This window comes from Sus scrofa, chromosome 18 (assembly GCF_000003025.6).
Source record: "Sus scrofa isolate TJ Tabasco breed Duroc chromosome 18, Sscrofa11.1, whole genome shotgun sequence".
Classification (NCBI taxonomy): Eukaryota; Metazoa; Chordata; class Mammalia; order Artiodactyla; family Suidae; genus Sus; species Sus scrofa.
Genome location: NC_010460.4, coordinates 25,206,829 through 25,229,943, shown reverse-complemented (window position 1 = coordinate 25,229,943; position 23,115 = coordinate 25,206,829). Strand labels below are relative to the sequence as shown.

The window sequence follows — 23,115 nt, the reverse complement described above, 5'->3', positions numbered from 1 at the left end:
CTGCTGGATTATTCTGGCGGTCTAGCCTTAATAATGGAGACCTCTCAGAAGACCATGTGTGCCCTTCAGCAAACCAAGCTTCTAAACAGATGAAGTTCTTGGAAATTTCTTTTATGGTTACCTCTTGCTTAGTATGTCAGGTATAAGCTTCTCTGCTAGGAAATCAACGTCCTCACAGTTCAACCCCACTCAATCTTCTAAAATTTAATTCAAGTTGTTTTTATAGCATATAGCATCTGCTGCTTTCATTCTTGTCTCCACCCATTTTGACATCAGTTTTTTTCCAGCCAGTCCTTCTGGAGTAACTACACATTTCTAGGAAATCTTTTCTGCCTACTCCGATCAATAGTTAACACTTTCTCTGACCTCTCAGAGCATTTCTAGCTTGTATACACACTTTCCGCCATGCAAGCAAAAATTTTCTTCCTAAGTGGAAACTCTCATGAACAGTTATTAATCTCCATATAATTCTTGAAAAAGTTGCAACATTTCTATTTCTATTGACAGGAAGAATAAGATCAAGGACAATTTCTTAGTATTTATATGTATTCTTGAATAAATATTCTACATGGATTTGAAATTTATTACACGACTGTAATCAATTCCTGAAGCGATAGCAAATTGCACCATTAGCTCTGCATATTTAACTTGGTGCCCAGAGGCTGGGGATGTTAATGAGGACCAATTGTAACACCGCAAAATACAGAGCCCAATTTTGAATGTGATAATGTTTCCTTAAAATTTAAAACCAAAATACTATTTTTGAGACAAGAAGAGGACACACGAAAACACACTGCACAGATAATCTACATCCAATGCTTGGTAAGAACACAGGGATCATTCCAGAACTCGAATTTCTATGTCTTAGAATGGACTCCTGAAAGGCTACCAATAGGGCCTTATATAAGGAGAAACATATAAACCACAACAGAAACAAGCACGGACGGTGTGACATTTCCAGCTCTGAGGCAGCACAAAGCACGTGCTATATATTTTTTGGGTACCTCTTTCCACCCAGCAATTAGAAAATTCCCCTTGCGACTGTGTGCAGGAAGGTACTTGGGTAGTTAGTTCCGTGCATCCCCGAAGGACCACTGCAGTTGAAAGTTCCTCCAGGCAGCTGTGCACAGCGGGACAATTGATTGGAGTCTGGGGCATGGGTAGGGTCTGAATGGTCACAATCAAGGCCAGAGATTACTTACAGTCAACTGCCCTGAAGGAAGGGGTCTGAAACCATTTGGGTGATTTGGGAAACGGAATTTTATAGAAAAGGGAAAGGGGAACCCAGGTTACCTAGGCACCCCCACCACTTGCTGGCTGTACCCACTCAGCATATGCAGACAACAACAATCAAATGAAAAACCTTTCCAGGGGTGCACCCCAAAGGTCAGACTCTGGCTGTGCCGGACATGGAGGGTCTGGCCTCATCTCTTTCAAAGGCATGAAGGAGTTTTAAGGAAGAGACATTTTCTCCGCAAAGATTCTAAACGCCAACGGGTTCCGCAAACTCCAGGGCAGCGAAGCTGCGGGCAGGGGCCGGGAGGAGGGGTACCGCTCTGGGATCTACTCTGGGACCCGGCCCCCAGCCGCAGCCGCGCCCCTCCGCCCCCAGCGCGCGACCCCGGCCCGCCGCACGCTCCCAGCGGCGCAACGCCCCCGCCCCCGCCGAGCCGCCGCCGCGCGCACAGCCGGGCCCGAGCGCGCACCCGGCACACAGCGCTCAGACCGCGGCCGCCGCCGGCGAGGGAGACCGAGTCCCGCACGCCCGACATGCGCCTGGGCTAGCGGCTCCCGGGCCTGAGAGCAGCACACGTCCTCCTCTCGTTATTCTCTCTCTTCTCTCTTCTCTCTCCGACCCCTCCCTCCCCAACACACAGTCTGTGCACTGGAGGAGGAAACCTTTCCTTGGTGCCCCCTCCCTCCTCACTCCAGGCAGCCGAGAAGCCGCGCCGTGGGGGCCCCCGGACCGTCTGGAAATGCGAATCCTAAAGCGCTTCCTCGCTTGTATTCAGCTGCTCTGTGTTTGCCGCCTGGGTGAGTGATAAGACCTCCGTGGGGTTTCCCTTCTGGGATCGTTTGGGACGCGGGTGGGGAGATTTCAGAGCTTTGGGTACTTGCTGCCGCGCCGCCATCTAGCAAGGATGCGAGAGGGACGGCGGATTGGGGGTCCCACGGTGTCGCGGCGGCGCGACGGGTGTCCGCGGCGTGGGAGAATGCGGCCCCTCCCCGCCTCGCACCTCCGCCGCCGTCTTTCTGCCCGCGGGGATGCTGCTCCGGCCGCTGAGAGAGGGAGGTTTGCCCATCACAGTCCCGGTCCTCGCAGCTCTTTTCTCCCACCTTGGCAAAGTGTGGAAAGAGCCTTTTAGATACACATAAAACGATAAATACAACCATAGTGCGGGGCAACCTACTATATCCCATTCTTGCTGTTAAGTTCATGCTGCGGATATTAGGGACTTTATTAAATGCACGTGTTAGATGCGAATTACCCACACACACCTGAAAGGCAGTAACAGGAACAGGCACCAACTTGACTTTTCAGTGTTTTTCAGTACTTTTAATTTAGTCACATTCAAGTCTGGGCAGTTAAGTTTAAAAAAAAAAAAAAGTTTGGATCAAAATTTCTTTCAACGTTCTGCCAAAGCTGCTACAGTCAGAGAGCTGCAGGTCGATATCGTTATTCAGGGATTCATATCTCACCCACCACCTTCTAGTTACACATTTAACACTGAAACTGCCTCCTGAAATAGCCGGTTAGAATATTTACCTGGGATGCAGATTCACGTGTTCCAGGCATTTTCCAGACAGAATTTTTGAATTTTCTTAAGAAGTATCTTTTTCCCTCATGACATTTTCTGTCACAATGGAATATAATGGGTTTGGAGGCATTAACCTGAAAGTTAGAAAATGTACCTCAGTTTGGGAGTACATATTTTACTCTTTTCAGTTAGAGGATCCTAATTTTTATTTTAAGATTGTTCATGATAAAATAGTTATTAACCTACATTTTCATCCAATAGATGGTGCTGCTGTTGGCACAGTATCCTTTACAAAAAAGAAATCATTTTCATGTCCTAACTAATGAGAATTGCATTGTAGATATGATAACTGCCCACAGCTCACCAGATATATGGATGTAATTTAAATTCTGAAAGCTTTATGAAAGTACTCAGGGATAATGTGATGCACACGGTTGATGTTTAAGACTTGCAGGGAATCTGGTCCTGGTTTTCTCTAAAACCGTACAGTTGATTCTGGAGAGGGGAAGATGTTTGTTTTTTTTAAGTGCTGTGGTCATCAAATACACACCTGTTGAATTTACGTTTCTCTTACAGATCTGTCTTAACAACAAAGCCAGATCCTCTTGGTACTTAGATTATTATTTAAAGTAAATCTCACTGTAGTATAAAAATAAACCAGAGAATATTGATTCCTATGCCATCTAAACCGCATACCCCCAAGTATATTGTGGATTTTAAAAATTGAGATATAATTAGCGTGGCATGCAATTCATCTTTTAAAATTGTTCAGTTTAGTGAGTGTTAGTATATTCACAGAGTTGTGCAACTATCACCACCACTATCTAGTTAAACATTTTAATCACCCTAAAAAGAAATTCCATTCTCTCTGACCCTACCTACCCTATTAACCACTAATCTACTTTCCTTTTTCTATAGACCTGAGCATTTCACATAAATAGAATCATATGACATGTGGCCTGTGGTGTCTGGCTTCACCCAGTTAACATAATTAGCAAGATTCACCCATGTTGTAGCATGCAGCAATAATACTTCATTCTTTTTTTGTGGCTGAATGATATTCCATTTCTGTATACCATGTTTGACAAAGTCTTTTCTCGATGAAGCATTATTATTAGCCTGTTTTTGTGTGGGTGTATGTGTCTTTTTAGGGCTGCACCCACAGCATAAGGAGCCTCCCAAGCTAGGGGTTGAATTTGAGCTAAAGCTGCTGGCCTACACCAAGCCGCAGCAACTCTGGATCCGAGCCATGTCTATAACCTACACCACAGCTCAAGGCAACGCTGGATCCTCAACCTACTGATCAAGGCCAGGAATCCAACCTATGTGCTCATGGATGCTAGTCAGATTCGTTTCCATTGAGCCACAATGGGAACTCCTAGCCTGTTTTTTGAGGTTTGTAGATTTCAGTTTGTTGGACATTTTCCTTAATGCTTTGATGATGTAAAATTTACCTGGAAAGAATGAAGTGAATTATTTAAGAGTATTAGAAATTTATGGGATGATATTGAATGTGAGCTTGTATTAGACCTCAAAATGCAGGGGTTTTGAGCCTGGCAGTGTGAATATATTGTATCCCTTCCCATTTGACAAAGTCGACCTTTTGCATTGTTGCCCACAGACTGACCTAGGGGCTTGGCTGCCAGAAATGGAATGAATATCTGAAATCAGGATGGCACATATTGAAAAACTGAGGCACACTGTCTAAAATGGAAAAAATTCAGTCTCTGCTTTCATTATTTTTCCCTCAGCATCTACTCTTGTTTCACGCATGTGCTTACTACTCATCCTCAGTGTCTTTGGAGCCAGTGAGGTGCCCTGGCACATGAAATAGATGCTCAGGAAAGCTCTGCCCATGAAGACTTGCTGTATAGGATGACAGCTCTGATACTATATGTAGTTAGCCTGCCATCCTTACCATTGCCTAGGAACAAGATGTAGAATCACGAAGGTGTTCCTTGTTAGCAGTTAAGAATGTTATAATGACCGTATCACTTTTCGTGTCCAAAGTGTCCTGATATTTTGAACTGGAAGTAGGGACCAATTGCTTCTTGGGAATAATTGTCCAAACCAAAAATTCCTCATTAGATTATTTAAAGTGAAACAAAAAGTCTTTCTTTCCAAATTATTACTAAGGATCACTAGCAACTTTTTGGGGGGTAGGGAGGTGGTGTTAAACATATCTGTGAGTCCATCTCTTTGGATAATGGGAATGATTATGATTTGGATTGGTCTGAGCCCTCCAATTTTTTTTTTTTCCAGAATGATCTAGATCACATTTCCTAAAACTTCAGGACACATTGAAATTATCAGGAGAATTTGTTAAAGCACAGATTGTGGAGCCCACAATGAAGGGTTTCTGATTCAGTAGGTCTGGGGTGGGGCCTGAGAACCTGTGTCTGACAAATTCCCAGGATAGGCACATGCTTCTGGTCCAGGTCCACACTGACAACTACTGAGCTAGCCCGTCATTTAAATGTCAGTAGTTTCTGGATTATTAACAGGTGTTCACTGTGGACTTGATTTCTGATACCTGACTTAACACTGCTTTTGAAAATCACATGAGGAACACATTTAATGTTACTCAGCTGAAGGAGATTCTTAATCAGAGAGGCATAAATTAAAGATGACTCCAAGATAATTCCCTAAGTAAATCTGGACCTGCTCTAAAATAATTGAGAGGCTTTCTTCGAGGTGGAGAACTAATGTAATGACTGTCTAACTCTAGTTATTATTTAATTGTGACCCACTGAACAGGTAATGGGAAAAATCTGCAGTAGCTTCCTGTAAGGAGGCTTAACTATGAGTCATAGAGGAGAGGGAGGTGTTTGAAGAGCTTTTAAGGAGGAATAGTTTCTTTCAACTAATGAGAATTCAAAAGCTTTGAATTGAGTTACAACCTCCCAAGTTACACTGAATTAAAATGTTAAGATATTATTATTAAATTTGTAATGAATCAAATTCTGAAGCAGTCATGTATTATTGCTTTAAGGGACACATTAACTACAAATTATACCCAGTTCCTCTGCAAGAACTAATTCTTTAATTTATCTTGAGTATGGAATCGGTAGAATCCAGTGGGTTGTGACTCTAGGCTTGCTTGGTCTATTTATCTTCCGAAAACAAATTGTAACAAGAGTTTGAAAATATGCATGCCTTCCCCCCCCCAATAATAACTACTCTCCATTCAAAAGATTAATTACTCTTGATTTGCCAAGTAGAACTTTTCTTTATCTCATCTCTCCCCTTCATATGTAGACGATAGCTGCTTCCACTCAGGGAAGTTTGCCAGGATAAATCATTTCATTGATGAATTCATTTATGCTTTCATGTCTGCACTAGACATTTGGGAACTTGCTTAAAATTTTATGTTGTGGGAATTTTGCTTCTGGCAAACATTCAGGTTTTTCTGGAAGCATGCACTGCATTTCCTCCTTCCCCTAACTCCAAAGAGATTTGAGTTTTCCCTAACCTGGTGGCTTTGCCTGACTACTCATTTGCCAACTTTTCAGACCGTAGTGTGGAAATGGAACCCCTCATTCAGGACCAGAGGAGCTCAGGGGAAGGGCTTGATTAAAAAGATGAGCCTGTGTTTTATTTCCATTTACCGTTTACCCAGTGCTTGCCAGGTGCAGACCCAGTGCTGAAAATTTTATGTACATTTATTTTCTCATTTCATGTTGCCCCAAACTGTCTCAGATAGGGGTTTTCAGGTTGTACATTTTTAAGCTGAGGAAACCGAGGCACAGAGAAGTAAATGACTTACCTAATATCACACAGCCTGTCTCAGCCTATATGTTCCTTCTGATTCTCAAGCCTGAGCCTTTTCCTCCTTTCATTACTGGGAAATGAGTTTCCTGTTTGGAATTTAGTAGCTTCCCATTCCCATCTGTTTTCCTTTTTTTGGCTGCACCTGGAAGTTCCCGGGCCAGGAATTGAACCTGTGACATAGCAGCGACCAGGGCCGCTGCAGTGATACTGGTAGATTCTTAACCCACTGCATTGCAAGGGTACTCCCTCATCTGCTTTCTTGCAGATCTCCATGATTTTTTGAATGTGCTTCCATATTACTTTTTTTCCATTAAAAAAAATTGATATAATTTTTTTTCTAGTGTACCATCTTGAAAGTCTTGACAAATGCATGTAGTCAAGTAACAACAACCTGATATAGAATGTTCCCATCCGTACTCGTTTAACTACTCGTTCATTTCAGTTTTCCTAAGTGCCCAGGCACTAATAATTAAGCAGTGCATCAGCATACAGAGTCCTGATACTTATGATGCAGAAAACTCAGCTGATCTAAATCAATCTGCACACTGAAAACCTCCTTTAAGTCTCCCTTTGAAGATACTTTTTTCTTTTAGAACTAATTGAGAATAATAGTTTTTGCCAAATATCTTTTAATATGCTAAATATCTTAACTTTCAAATGTTTTTCAATGTTTCCCAGTTCATCAAGAAGGCCATGGTAAAAGTTAGAACCCCTTTAAACAAGATATATGTATGTTTTGATTGTGCTTTAACATTTAATGTCTTACTGGAAGTAATTCCTAGAAGCAACCACAGGATACAGAAGGAAGTCAGTGTTTATCCATGTTTGTAATTCTTTGGAGGTGAGTAGACCATACGTATAGGCATTAAGGGAAAAATTATTTGATCATAGATCGCAATCCTAAAACACTTAAATTTTAGAACTCTGCTGTCCAGGACCATGGCCGCTAGGCATATGTGGCGATTTAATTTCAAAAGTATTGAAATACGTGATTCAGTTGCTCATTCACACCAGCCGCATTTCCGGTGTTCAGTAGGCACACGTGACCAGTGGCTGCCACATGGGGCAGAGCACAGATAGAATATTTACATCACTGCAGAAAGCCTATTAAACAGCGTTGTTTTAGAATCAAAAGCTGGTAAGGTATTGATTGTGGTACTGATGAGAAGTCAACTAAAAGGACTTTTGGAGTCCTTAAAATTATTTGACATATTGATGTATGTTGATTGTTTTTGGCCAATGTTGTGTCAGCCATGAAAAACTCACAGATATCCTGGTGCCTTGAGGTAGTGCTACAATTGATGAAGAAAGGTAAATAGTCACTTTGTGGACTTTATAGACTGGTGTTGAATGAGCAAGTAGCTACTGGTCAGGAGCAAGTGTTGCCACAACTCATTTTCTGTCATTTGTCCTAGCGTACACTTTGTTGCAGTGTCCCTGTCTGTCTCCCCCACTGGATAAGCTCCTTGAGGGCAAAGACTGTTTCATTCATCCTTGGACTTTGCATTCTTGGACTTAGCACCTATTTTAGGTGCTTGATAAATCTATCATGCGTAAGGGCACAGAGAGACAGTACTGTGTAGCTTCTTAGGTAGCAGTAGCTTTTTGCTGTTGAGATCAGCCCATTTCTTCTGGCCTTGCCTTCTTTTGATTCTGATCTCGATGCTGAGGGTGAAGTCAGCATTGACCTTCAGCCATCCATCTTTAATGCCACTTCTGGTGCTAGTCTTTCACTTTCTTTGATTCTCCTGGAAATGCACCTAAGCATCACCTAAATCCTGACACTATCTATGCATGAGAAATAGAGCCCCCCGTGTTAGGTGCTGCATGTGTAGTGGCTGGAGAAGTTTTGAGTGAGCATTTAATTCTAGATGAATGGACAGCAATGAAGCTTGGATATGTCCCAAAGGCAAGGCATCAAGCCACTCTGTGTGTGTGTGCGGCGTGCAAGCCACGTGCATATTTACCTGTTAGGGAGGGAGAGGGTGTAGAGGTAAGTGGTGGTCAGTAGTGAGAAACAAAGCACCTGAATCCCACAAGGACAGTATGTTTAGTCAGCCGAAAGCCATCATGTTGGATTAAGTCCTGTCTAGTCAAGCTAAGACTAGTCAAGACTAGTCAAGTCTTGTAGTAAGAGGTAGTGGCCCAAGGCCATTCTGGAAAGCAGACAAATGACAGGAAGTACAGTTACATTATGTGGATGTTCATGCATTTGGAATTTGTCTGAAGTTTTATGATTAATCCCAGAGATGATGTTCTGCCCCTGGCTCAGCCCTGCACATGGCAGATGTTCAGCAAATATTTGAATTTGGTTGACTTCAGATGGAACAGGGCATGGGATGAGTTAGAAATTTTCACAGAAGTTAAAAACAGAAAAGAATATTTGCTCTTCAGTTAGGGTCTTAGTTTTGTTTTCTTCTCACTTGTCTTCCTCCCTCCCTCTGCCTTTCCTTCCTTTCTTTGGTTTCTGTTTCCTTTTCACCTCATTTCCTTTAAGCACAAGCTCAAGATTTTAAAAATTCAGCATTGCTCAGCATGTGATGAAGAGTTTGATAGGAAGAAGATTGATGCTGATACCATTATTTTAGAATGGTTTTTTGTGTTCATGTAATTTGGGGAGCTCTATAGTTAACACAGTTTTTAAAGTATGTGTTAACATTTCTTTGCACCTAAAAATTCTAATGGTTTAAATGGGCAGGTTGTCTCTCTCTCTTGTTTCTTCGTTTTTGTTATTTTGTTTTTGCTTCTGATATGTGTGCACAGATGCTAAAGAAAATGTGATTATTCAGAGTCCTGGTTAATGTGACCTTTCTGGTTTCATTCAATAAGCATACATCGATTTATGTACACATTGACAAAAGGTAAATTTTTTTACAGGTTTCCTTGGAAATACAGTCTATATATTTGGAAAGAATAACTTATTGGTTAGGGGGAAAGAAGGATTTTCTTTTAAAATATTCATAACCATGTCCACAGGTACCTTTCCACTCTTAGAGAATCATTCTATCCTTTTCTCTCTCTGCCTTCCCCATTTACTCCATAATTTTTCTGTTCTCTCACTGTCACTGACTGGACTGCTTATTTCTTGATGTCTAGGGTTCTAACATACATACGTAAAGCTGGGTCTTGATATTAGGCCTTTTCTCTGAACGGATTAACTCAGTACCTTGGGTAGGAATAAAAGAAAATGTTGCTGTTGAAAATGACTTCTTTTTGCAGAGATCATGGTCACCACCAGAGTCGTGATTGTGTCCCTGGAACAGCAAGATGCTGGCCCAATGTAAGGAACTTTCTGGATCTTCTCATGGTTTTCAATCACATAATCATCAGATTAAAATTACTTCTGCAACGGCATTTTTACCTTCTCGCTTTCTGACCCATTTTCCAGAATAGGGCACATTAGAATGGCATCTCACTGGGCATACAGGCTTGGGCAGAATCTTGGTCTGCCCATCAGAGCATATTGCCTGTGTGAGATCCTTGTCACGTTTGTTTCAGTGTGAACAAACTTTGATAGTCATTGATCTAGGTCAGTGGTTCTCAATCCTGGCTGACTTTGGAATTACCTGGTGTTATGGATTGAATGTATCTCCTCCAACATTCCCTGTGTTGAAGTCCTAACCCCCCAATGTGATAATATTTGGAGGAAGGACCTTGGGGAGGTAATTAGGTTTAGATGAACTCATGAAAGTGGAGTCCTTATAGGAAGAGAGGGACCAGAGTGCTCTTTCTCTCTGCCACTTGAGGACACAGAGAGAAGGCAGTATATGTAAGCCAGGAAGAGCTTTCTCTAGGATCCAAACCTGCTAGCCCCCTGACCTTGGACTTCTCAACCTCCAGAATTATGAGAAATAAATGCTGTTTAAGCCATCCAGTCTATGGTATTTTTTAAATAGCAGCCTAAGCCGATGATATATATGTCAGGGAAACTTTTAAAACATTACCACTATCTGGGCCCTACCCTGGATCAAATACATGTGTGGGTGTGGGACACAGACATGAATATTTTCTTAAAACTCCCCAGGTGATTGCAGAGTACAGCCAGGGTTTAAAATGACAGATCTAGGTCACCCTCGTGATACTCCTAATCTTAGTTCATTTTTCTCAAGGTAGAGATATTGGCAAGTTTCATCTATCCTAAAACAAGGCTAGTGGCACAGGACAAAGGCCCTGGAAAACTTCCCATCCCTCTATCCTCTTCTTAAGGCAGTTTCAGTTTCAGAGTAACTCTAGAAGGAGGAGTATGGACTATCGTGGTTGACCTCATAGTCTTTGCAAGCCAGAGGAACTTCAGGAGGCCAGACAGGCTTGGCTTTGGTCCAGAGATTCAAGTCTATCAGCAGATGGGAGGATTCGTGAACCACTCCAAGATGGGAGACACAAGTGCATTTATCAGGCCATGGGCACATAGTATCTTTCGTTTTGTCAGTGATACGTATTCTTCCTCTTCCCTTGTCTTATTTATTTTCTTTCTCCATGCATAGTTTGTTAGCTATTTTTTTCATATCAGCAATTAATTTTGTGTGTGTTTGTTTAAAATCACTTTTTTCAAGCACAAATCGATTCACTGAATCTTTATTGAGTACCTTGTTGGTGACAAATATTCTCCTAGACAGAATATTCCTTTAGTGAACTAAGATCTAAGCCTTTGCAAGAAAGATCCATACATAAGTAGCTCTCCTATATGGCAGAGTTTGCAGAATATGGAAGTGTGAGTTGTGTGGGAATATAAGCTCATTCCACCTCTGGGACTGTTTCTAAGAAGAGATGGGGTTGATGGAGATTCTGCAGGGTGGGAGGGAAGGTCTTCAGGAGTCCCTCTTGAGGGGAAGGGCATTAGTGGCAAAAAGGGTGGCATAGTAGAAACATGGAATAAGAATGAGGATATGGTGTTTAGAGGGAGAGAAAGGTTGGACGGGGTGTGTATTGGTAGAAAAGTTTCAAATAGTAGGTGGAATTTCCAAGGGCTAATTGAAGGGTTTGGAATTTGGAATTTATCCAATATATAATGGGGAACAATTGAAGTGGAAGTAGGATAGATCATTTGGAGGCATAATAATACCAACCTCTTTATATAATGTTTAAGGTATTTTCAAATCCATTGCCTCATGTGATGTAAGTGTAATTGGTATAATTGCTGGGAATCAGTGCCATTCTCTGGAGAGTGGGTCATTGGTGGTCTTCAAGGGGATGTCCTCGCTGGAAAGGTGAAGATAAAACAAGGACCATATAGAGTCAGATTAATGTCCAGGAAGGAAAAGTGAGGGCAGAAAATGTAATTCCACAGAATTTGATCATTAGAAGGGAAGAAAAAAGAGAGAGAGAAATAGAGGAAGGTAGCATGAAGACTGCTTGTTTATTGAATGGTTACCTCAAGACATAGGAATTGATGGTAAACATTCCCTCTGAACTGATTAACCCAGTGCCTTGAGAAGTAATAAGAACAAATGGTGCTGCTTAAAATGATCTATTTTTATCACTTTTGGTAGAGATCATAGTCACAAGTTTTATAAAGCCCTGTTTTCTTAAAGATAGGAAGGCTTTGAGGATATTCACAGTGTTGGCTAATTTTATCAAGTCTTATCAAAACCATTTACTTCATTCACCTTTAAAATCCTTGTATTTGTCCTTTTTAAAATGAACATGGGTACATCATGACATTTCAGTCAAAGCTGTCTGCCAATAAATAGGCTTTCTTAATATCCATGATTTCAGATTGCTTGAAGGCTATCACATTCCTATCGGATAAGCCAGTATATGTAAATTGCTGGCAGCTTATATTTTACATAAAAACAGTGCAATGGAAAATTATCCATAGACTAGGCTTTGCAGAATTTGATTTTAAATTGCTTTTAGCATTTTTTCTTTTAATTTTTAAAAAGTACCATAGGATTTTTATCTACCATGTATCTCTTAAGATATATTAAGGATATATTAAGGATATATCTATATATATATAAAGGATATATCTTAAGAAAAGAAGTGGTAAATTAATGAAATGTTAAGTTTCGGAAGGGAGTAAAGTGGTAGCTGTCAAGGATAGAAACGTAAGCATGTTTTTCTTTGTGTAATGAAGCGGTAGAGCTATATTATGCTATATGAGTTGGATGCAAGACTTTTGTATTTAAGAAGTATGGCTGAGTAGTATTCCTGAGTAATATTTGCTTATGGTCAGGTTTCCTTTGATGGCTTTGTGTGGGGAAATGACATGTAATATGCACATATATAAACTATATTCATGTAAGTATTCTTTTAAGTTTTATTGAAGTGTAGTTAATTTACAAGGTTGTGATAATTTCTGCTGTACAAAAAAGTGACCTAGTCATACCTATACACTAATCATTCTCTTTTAGATTATTTTATATATACATATATTTAATATATGTATATATGCATATAATAGTAGATATGCATACATACACACATAATAAGGATATATGTGCAGATGTGTATATGCATGTTTTTCTGCTGCACAAAACCGACATTGCCGTACTTTGAGCATGAAAAGATAACATCCTTTGGGAAAATTACAAGTTAAATGATAGGAATTATCCTGGATATTTTCAGCCTGACGTTTTCCTGCCTCCAACATAAAGCAAGGAGAGGAAGAAGGTCTGCTGCTTCCTGTGACCTGAATACAGTGCAGTCCTTCCAAAGGGTTTGAGTCCGGTTGAGATCAAGGGTCCTCAGTGAACAGCCGCTGTGTGCTTATCACTGTGCTTGACTTTAATAGTCTTTCTCTTTGAGAAGTTAATCTGGTTACAGATGTAAAACGAACCCTGGGGGGAGCTTACCAGAAGAGAGAATAATGACCTAATGTTAGATTATGTGAATCAGATTTTAAGTCTGTGGAAAGTAACAAAAAAAGAGACACAATAAAGATGTGAATTTATTTTAAAAATATCTCTGTGAGCCTATGAACAGCACTTTCTCCTTTGGAACATGGAGAATTTACTGCTTCATTCAATTATGTAAGCGTCTTTGGTGTCTCCTTCCATATTCTACCCTACCACATTCAAAATAATTGTTTTAAGTAGCAAAATATATAGGCAAGACATGCAGGTTAAAACACTCTTCTTGTGTGTTCTGTTCAACACCTTCTTGCTGCTATGAAAATGTCACATAATTTCCATATTTAAGTCTGTCCCAATTTGAGGCTAAATTTTTGGTGGTGGCAGCTGTTATTTTGTGACAAAGGTAAACTCTCCGTGTTCAACTTTCAAAGAATGGAATGAAATGCATATGATTCTTGGCTAAAAGGCTACCAAAATGGGGCAAGAATTTTGGACAAAGATAGCAATATTTTCTGCAAAATGGATTCCTGGAAAGAAGCTCAAAGAATGAAATCCTTTTTAATTAGCCAAGGATGGCTAGTGCATGCTTCCCTTAAATCCTTTAAGATGCAGCATAGTCATCTTGTGGCATCATCCATCCCACAAGAGAGTATCCCATCATGCTTCTCTCTTGCCTGTGATACAGACATTTTCTTCCTAACTTTTCATTACATTTTAGCAGTTTAGTATTCTTGGCAGAAGAAATCGAGAACCCATGATTCTTCTTTGTTCTTCAGTACTTTATTCAGAATTTTATACCAATCCCTTCACCACACCCCACCCCAAAAAACCTCAAATGATTAAACACCCATATGAAAGTATTTTTTTTCTCTCCTTGGTGAGAGCTTTTCAAGGTGGCTGGCTTCTCCCCTTCTCCCCTACTTTTCCCTCCTCCTCTTCCTTCTCCTTCACATTTTAAAATTAGAATCTTACTGTGTCTATGTATTTGAAAAAATACAACAACTCTTACTTTTTACAAACATGATGAGAGATTAAGCTATATTAGGCACAATGGCATTCAGGCAAGTGAAGATAAGAAAATATTTAGCCACATAATCTCTCTGATGGTGATAATGGGATATAAACCCTTCTACTGTGAGATGAGTTGGGTCGTCTTCTCTGAATACTGGCAGAGAATGCGTACTTCAGTGTAGTGAGTTTTCCCATTTAAATAAATGGGAAGTGCTGACTTTTTTAATGTGAGGCTTTGAGGCAGTAGTCCACAGTCTGGTGGATTTGTTTGGGTGATTGCATTGCTGGAGAAAACTCGCTGAAAGTAGGTCATCAAGAAAAGATTGATATAGACTTTTTTTGTGTGGAAGTAATTACGCTTGTTTATTGCATTCTGCTACATTCTAATATGCCAGACTATACAGTGCCAGTAAGAAAATATGTTCACTTAATCCCACTTAGGATTTGTAGCCTGCAGTTTGTTGCCACTGATTAAACCTCTCAAGATTCTTAATACTATACTCAATAATAAAGAATGAAAATTTTTTTTGCATTTTGCATATTTTCTTACTCAGTCACTTACAAATCCCAAACACACATATTATTGGTCAAAACACAGCTGGAAAGTTTCACTCTATTAAATATCCACCCCCCACCACACACACACGCCATGAAAGTAGCAGCAAACCTGTCTCCTATTAATTTAGGAAATCCTCACCAACCTGTCCTCTTGCCAAAAATGTATACAGTTCAGTAAACACACTATAGTCATTACTTAACTTGATGAAAGTTATTGGTTGTCTAAAGCCAATGCTAAAGAGCCTTTTACAAGTTTGTAGAATAGATATTGGCATGCTTTTAGGAACTTGCGTCATAGGAGAAGGATTTTCCTTTTATGTATCATGTCTCTGTAATTCTCAAAAAGAACTCCTTCAGCTGGCTTCAGTAGCGAAACACAATACAGGAATGAGGATCTCCACCCATGAAAGTCCTTGAGAAAATAATAGAGCAAATTTTGTGTTGTTCCTACTCCGTTTTGATAAGGACCCATAGCTTCATGTCATTCTGGATGTCATATGCTGTCCTGCCAGGGCAAGGAAGGTGCTTCAAACCCTGAACTCATGCTACTTGCCCAGCTTGGTCGGATTCTCCACACCTGTGCTCCCTCATTCGGGCTCAGGTTTTTCCTTTTTCTGTGGTGGCTTGTGCCTCTGCATGTCTAGGTAGCTTTCCCTCCACTCCAGAGTCTTCTCTGAGACATCACTGTTCGTAGCCAGAGGGGGGGGGGACACATCACTCACACTGTATTTCAGGTGTTTCCATAGCCTTCTTCCCTGAAGGAGTCTGGTTTCAAGAGATACAGGCACTAGGCTCTAAAGACCCCTGGCCCGTGTAGTAGCTGCTCAGGAAGTACTTGTGGGTGTATGTCGATGAATGAAATGCTTTCTGAAGCAGTCACTTTAACAACAGAAAATACAATAGAATCTATCTAGTCACATGTAAATATGCATTTGGAGTGGACAGGCAATGAGACCCTGCTGCATAGCACAGGGAACTATATCTAGTCACTTGGGATGGAACATGATGGATAATGTGAGAAAAAGAATGTATATATGCATATGACTGGATCACTTTGCTGCACAGCAGAAATTGACAGAACATAGTAAATCAATCATAATAAAAAATTTTTTTGAAATGTAAATACTGCCACCCTCTCAGCTTATTCAGCACACGCCTCAGCTGAGGAAGAAACTCAAGATCACATTTCCGACATTCAGAATTAGAATTCAGTTCACCGTCAGATGCACTCAGTCCCTCTTCTTTAAAAACAAAAACAGAAACAAAAACAAAAACTAACTAAAAGTAGGTCAATCAAATCACATTCTCATTTTAGCAGGTCCAAGAGTCTATATAGATTTTGAAGTGAATTGGCAAACGATCACGGACAACTTCCTAAGGGCTTTTTACTTTGGCATTCAGACTTGTACGAAAGAAAATTAAGCGATTGGACTAGAGGACAACAGTGAATGCAGACGACGGGAAGAAAGATGACTGTGGCCAGAAACATGAGAGAAAGAGAACTATAAGTTTCTTTATTCTAAGTAGCGGTGGGAGAATCTACTTGTTGGCCTGCACAGCGGATGCACCATTTCTGTGGCTAAGTTTTCCCTGTGTTTCCTGTCAAGCCAGGGTTTTAATGAAACAAAAAGATACCGGATCCCTCTTGCTAACACCTCCTCATGCCACCAGTACCAGCCAAAAAGCATTTCTCTCAGTTCCTCTTATCCTTTAAAAAAAAAAAAAAAAACCCAAAAAGCAAAAAGCAAGAACAAGATCTTAGATATGTGAGATCCTGTTTAATTCGAGCGCGGAGAAAACACTGCATATTTTACAGCCACTGGTTACCTGTTGCTGTCTATAGCTGTATTGTCGGCATTTTATCATGGATCCAGTGCTTTAAAATTTTTGAACAGCCTGTAATTTAGACTTGTAGAGTCAAAGCTATTTTTCTTGGAAAAGAAAAAGCCAGCATTCTTGATATCTGAACTTTTTTTTTTTTAATGTGAAAATAGAATGATGCCTTGCCCTACTCGAGGGCAAAACTGTGTGACAGGAATCAGATATCTTCTCTTTGGGCTGCTGACCTTGTTTATGACATAACTGGAGAGTCCACAATAAGACATGCAATACACAAGGAGATTTAAATATACATGTATATGTTGCTAAAAACAAAAGACTATCAGGATGGGGAAAATGTATAGTGAAATACTTTAGATGTTAATGTGCTAGTCAATAAAAATATTTATGAGGCTGACAGGCAAATAGAAATCACTTGCACAGAGTTCTGTAACTTTGCAACGCTGCAAATAACAATGGTAAGAAAATCTAATTCAGGAAAAAGTATCCTGCTTAGAATAGGACAAAAGATCCCCTAAAATACATAATCCCTTATATTGAAAAATAGTCATTAGTTTTAACTTAGAGTGAATTGTACTAATATTGAATAATAGATGATTTAAGAAATTATCTCAAAATGTATGTTTTACTAAGTCCAGGACAAAATGTAATCATTAAAATTTAAGAAATACATAATTAAGAGAAAACAGGGGGTCTAATAATTATACTATTCAGATGTTTAATTAAAAGACACTCAAAAAATAAAGTTTCTGTTTTAATAGTGGTAGTTGATAGAATATTAACTAGGTTATTAAAACTTTAAAAAGCTATTATTATATAATAACTGAAAGGAACAGTATAGATCTGATGAAGAACTGAAAAATAGCTGTAAGCAATGGTTAAGGCTCTTGTGAGACTCACGTTGGGGAAATCAGGTTTGAAAACACAATCATAGAGGAAGAGAATTAATTATTGATGTTTTAAAATTCTGAGCACAGAGAACCGGGTGGATTTAACATTAATTTTTAAGGCATACAATATTTTCATCCTGTTGTTTAAAGAGACTTTAATTATTTTAGTTGTTTAAAATGAGGCCTTGGTTAAACAGTCAGTATGAGAGTCCCTGCACAAAATTCAGCCATTATGGTTAGTTATGCTTCTTTGAAGGCAATAATAGTCATAAAGTTATGTGTAGTCTGTGCTTTTGGAAAAGCTTACTATGAGTTCAGAAGCTTTTTTAAAAAAAATTTTATCACATCTTTTTATTTTATTTTAAAGTATAGTTGATTTACATCACGACTATAGAATAATTTCATGTCTACACCACAGCTAGTTGGGTGTGTGTGTGTATTCTTCAGATTCTCTTCCCTTATAGGTTATTACAAAATAGTAGAGTTCCCTGTGCTATACAGTAGATCCTCTGTTTTATGTCTAATAGTGTGTGTATGTTAATCCCAACTTCCTAATTTATCCCTCCGCCTACCCTGGAAGCTTTTGGTAAGAAATCATCTAATGTGCAGAAGCAGAAGGGGCAATATGATATTAGAAAATGCAAGTAAGAGTTCTCTTCCTTAGAAGAACTTCCATCCTGAAACAAGGCTCTGTGCGAATGCTTACAGCCAAAGCTCACATCTTTAGCAGTAGCATTTTTTTTTTTTTTTTGGCATTATATCCATTCATAATTAAATCATTGGTGTTTTCTTTCAAATTATTAGCTTCGGATTAAAAAATGTTTACACCAGCACTCTCAGCATTGCTCCCTCCCATAGTCAATGTCTTTGGTCCCATTTTGTTGACCTACAAGCAGTTTTTGACAGTTATCACTTTGTCATTCTGGCAGTACTTTGGTCACTGGTCATTCTAGAACATCACACTTGGAGAGCTCATGGACCACCTGCTTCACTTCTACTATTATTTTTCATAGTTCCTTTTCATCACCCAACCTCTAAAAATTGGAGTCTTCAAGACTCATTCCTCCGTATGCTTCTTTTTTCTGTCTACACTGCTTAGATATCTCATCCCCATCTTCTCTACCAGGATGACTCCCAAATTTATATCTCTCAGCCAGACTCTTACCTGAACTCCAGAGTTATATACCCAATTACCCACTTAGATGTTAATACACATCTCAAACTTGATGTGTGCAAAGTTGTTCTCCTGCTCTTGCTCATCCCCCGATTCCTAACTCGCACTGTTCTTTACCTCCGTAAGTTATGACTTCACTCTTTAAGTTGCTCAGGCCAAAAACCTTGAAGTCATCTTTGACTCTTCGTACTCTCTCACAACCTGCATTCAATCTATTGGCAGACTTCTTCTGGATTATCTTTTCTTATCATCTCCAACCACTGCTACCATCTGTTCAAGGCTCCATCATCTCTTAACGTGGATTATGGCACTAGCTCTCCAACTCATTTATGCAAATGTAGGTCAGATCAGGGTGTTCCCCCAGTTTCCTGTTTCACTCAGAATAGAAGCCCAAATCACTAGTTTTCATCAAGCCCTGAATGACTTGGCCTCTGATGACTTCTGATTGCCGCCTCTGCTCCTCACTCCCCCTGACTCCTTCTGTTCTAGCCTCACTGGCCGCCTTGCTGTTTTTCGCACATTCTCCTCCAGGCTGTATTTTTTCTGTTCCCTCTGCTTGAAGTGCCCTTCTGGTTGTTTTTTTTTTCCTTTTGCTTGTAGCATGTGGAAGTTACCAGGCCAGGGATCAAACCTGTATTACAGCAGCCACCTGAGCCACAGCAGTGACTCCCTTAACCTGCTAAGCCACCAGGGAACTCCTGAAATGCCCTTTTATAGCTCTTTATGACCTCACCTCCTCACTCTCTGTTTTTTGCACAGTGTTACCTTTTTACTGATACCTTTCCTAGATACACCATTGTAAGCTTGTACCACCCTCCCCCAAATGCCCTTCATCTTCCAATTTTCCTCCTTATGTTTATCACTTACATGTGTTTTAAATTATGTTCTACCTCTTCCCATTTGAAATAAGCCCATGAGGGTTTGTGTGCTTGTTCACTCCCTAGCCCAGTCCCCAGCCCACTGGTTGACACATCATTGGTGCTCAGTAAATACTTCTTGAATGAATGAATAAATAAAATAACCACCTTTGTGGTTTTTTTTAGTTTGGTCTTTGAATTCTATTTTGTCTTTCCTTGGTATACATTGCTGTGAATATCGTAAGCTGTCCTTTTAATTTTGACTTTTCCATGTAACTCTTCATTAAATGACCCTTGAAACTTCATAGAGTCATTTTTGGCTTCATCTGAAATCTTCGTGTTTTTTTCAACATCTTTCCTTCATCTTGTTTTATGATTTCATAGTTATGCATCCTACTTGTTTTACATATTAAGTGGTTTTTACATTAAGCACTATCTAGTCTTTTGTTTTTTTTCTTGGCCATATTTCTAATTCTTCTTGTCATTAACTAATAAAATTCTTTAAAGCTTCTTTTTTCTCTTATTGTTGAGAAGGAAACTATTTCTTTGAGTCCTTTACTATGGCAGATATGCCTAACCCTCTACCAACCAACTTCCTCCGGCTCCTCTGTTACTCTTACTTGGTATTGTAATACAGATTGGTGATTTTATTTTCTCCCAAGAAATAGTGAGAGGTAATTGACATACAGCGCTGTGTACGTTTAAGGTGTACAGCGTAATGATTTTACTTATATACATCGTGAAATGATTATCACAATAAGTTTCGTGAACATCCGTCATCTCATATAAGATACAAAATTAAAGAAATGGATACAAAATATCTGTTCCTTGTGATGAGAACTTTATGGTTTACTCTCTTAACAATTTTCGTATAAAACATACAGCAGTGTTCATTATATTTATCATGTTGTACATGAAATTCCTAGTACTTATTTGTCTCATAACTGGGAGTTTGTACTTTTTGACTGTCTTCCTCTGACTCCCCTTCCCCAACCAGCCCCTTCAGGTAACCACAAATCTCATCCTTTTACTCTGAGTTGGTTTGGTTGGTTGTTTTTGAAGTATAATTGACCTACAACACAATGTTAGTTTTTGGTACCCAATATAGTGACTTGATACTTCTCTACATTTCAAAGTGGTTGTCATGATACATCTAGTTACCATCTATCACCATACAAAGATTTTGGGTAATTATTGACTGTATTCTCCACACTGTGTATTTCATACCCATGACTCATTAATTTCATAACTGGAAGTTTGAACCTCTTAATCTCCCTCACCTGTTTCCCTCTTCCTTTCCCCCTACCCACAGATGTGTTATTTTAAATAGAGAGCATTGCTTTTTTTTTTTTTTTTTGCATTTTCTTTGGACATTAGTTCATAATTAGTTCATCTGTTTAAGATCTTGCTGGATAACTTCTTAGGCTTTAGAGCCTACAACATGTTTTATACCCGGATTTTATCCTTCTTGGTTGGATTACCAAGTAACTGAAGTAATTGTTTAAAGGATACTTAGGTGACCTGATTTCTGTATTGAGACAAAGGAAAAGTCTTTTCTTCTTCACATGTGAAAGCCTCAAATGACAAAGATTTATTTGGTCAAAATCTTTTTTCTTACAAACTATAGGGGCTCTGCTTTTTATATTACGCCATTGAGTGTTACTGAGAAAAGAGTGCAACATTTCACTCAAGGCAACTTTTTTTGTTTTTTTTCCTGCCAAAAGTGGCTTATTTAATGGATGCAAAAAAAAAAAAAAAAAAGCAGGGATTGGAGTGGCGCGATACCATGGTTTCTTCAAAATGCAATGCTTGCCGGGTAGAGGCAGGGGACACAGACTTCTCAATGTTGAGGACTTAGACCTACAAAATGTGTCAGTTTTCTCTCCATAGTCAAAATATTCAAATGCATTAAAATTGTGTATTTGCAACTGTAATATTTAACGCGATTCTTTCTCAGATATTAAATTTGACTTTTCTGTTTCACCATTTAAAGGACAAACTCATTCTGCCTGATGCATCTTAGAGTTCTACAAGCATTTCCCGTGTGTGTGTGTATGTGTGTATGTATAAATTTCATCCAGTGACTTTTAAGAAAATAACCCTGGGAGTTCCTGTCGTGGCATAGTGGAAACGAATCTGACTAGGAATCATGAGGTTGTGGATTCAATCCCTGGCCTCGCTCAGTGGGTTAAGGATCCGGCATTGCCATGAGCTGTGGTGTAGGTCACAGACTCGGCTCCAATCTGGTGTGGCTGTGGCTCTGGCGTAGACCAGTGGCTGCAGCTCTGATTGGACCCCTAGCCTGGGAACCTCCGTATGCCGTGGGTGTGGCCCTAAAAAGGACGAAAAGACCAAAAGAAAAAAGAAAATAATCCAGTCTTTCTGATAAGACATTTGAGATATGGCCCAAAATAAAGGTAAGAATAGTTCAAGACTTTTTAAAATGTGCTAATCTTTCAGCCATATATAACATTTTCTGCATGATGTTGGGTTTCTTTGTTCTTTAGATAAATCTTCTCCACGATTATAATGTTATGCCTAGTCATTGCAAGTATTCAGAAATTTTTACATAAAATATATAAAAGTAAATTCCACCCATAATTCCATCCCAGATACATATTTTTAACATTTTAATTTATCTCTTTCCTCACATTTTTTAAAAAAACATACACACACACCCCACACAAGGGAAAAGAGAGAGGGAGGCCGGGAGAAAGAGAGAGAATGAGACAGAGAGGTGCCTATGTTTTTAACAAAGATCTCCTTGCACAAATGGTTTGGTGATCTGCCTTTTGAACTTAACATATAGTAAATAGGTTGACATATCCTTAAACATCATTATTTTCAATTACTGTATTAGGTAGAATATGGTTGGTTGAATATGGAAGAACCCCTAAAGGACTGTGAGGCTCAAACGAGAACTGAGTTTATTTTTCTTTTCCTTGTCGGTCCAGGCTGATGGTACTTTCTCCCCCAAAGTCAGTGAGATGGTTTTGCATGCCACAATACACTGTTTGTGTTCATTGTTTTTGTCATATACAGCTTGTAAAATAATTCTGGGGTTTACCACTCTGAAAGTGAGTAGACTTTAAAAATGGAAGATGGCCTACATGTCATGATCATTAACTCTTTCGTGAAACGATTACTCTAATTTTTCAAATAGTTATCCCAGCTGAAAGTAAATAAATATATAAATAAATAAAGTAAAAATAACAGTCCCTGTCCTAGAGTATGGAAGACCAATGTGAAATATGTTCTCTGAAAGTTTTTATTTGCATAAATTGTTTGATTATCTCTTTTATTTAGATAGCTAGCTATTTTGAGATCCAAATCCTTAAAATAGATATGTTGTTTCTTTTCTAATACAGAGGATGCACCCTTGGTTTTAGGGTCCATAGTAATAGAAACTGGCTTAAAAGAAGTCTGGCTCTGACTCTAGTGAGAAAAATAGATCAGACCTGT

General features: G+C 39.3%; 1 protein-coding gene across 4 annotated transcripts in view; it reads left to right on the top strand.

Moving 5' to 3' along the window:
* Positions 1,668–23,115, top strand: part of PTPRZ1 (protein tyrosine phosphatase, receptor type Z1) — a 182,250-nt gene continuing 160,802 nt past the window's right edge. For 3 of the 4 annotated variants that reach the window (XM_013985677.2, XM_013985674.2, XM_003134735.4), the window contains exon 1: positions 1,670–2,034. In XM_013985677.2, coding sequence (XP_013841131.1) covers positions 1,977–2,034 — 58 coding nt within the window. In that variant the 5' untranslated portion in view covers positions 1,670–1,976. Of the gene's footprint in view, positions 2,035–23,115 lie in introns of all 4 variants that reach the window. The other variant, XM_013985675.2, reaches the window with a different exon arrangement.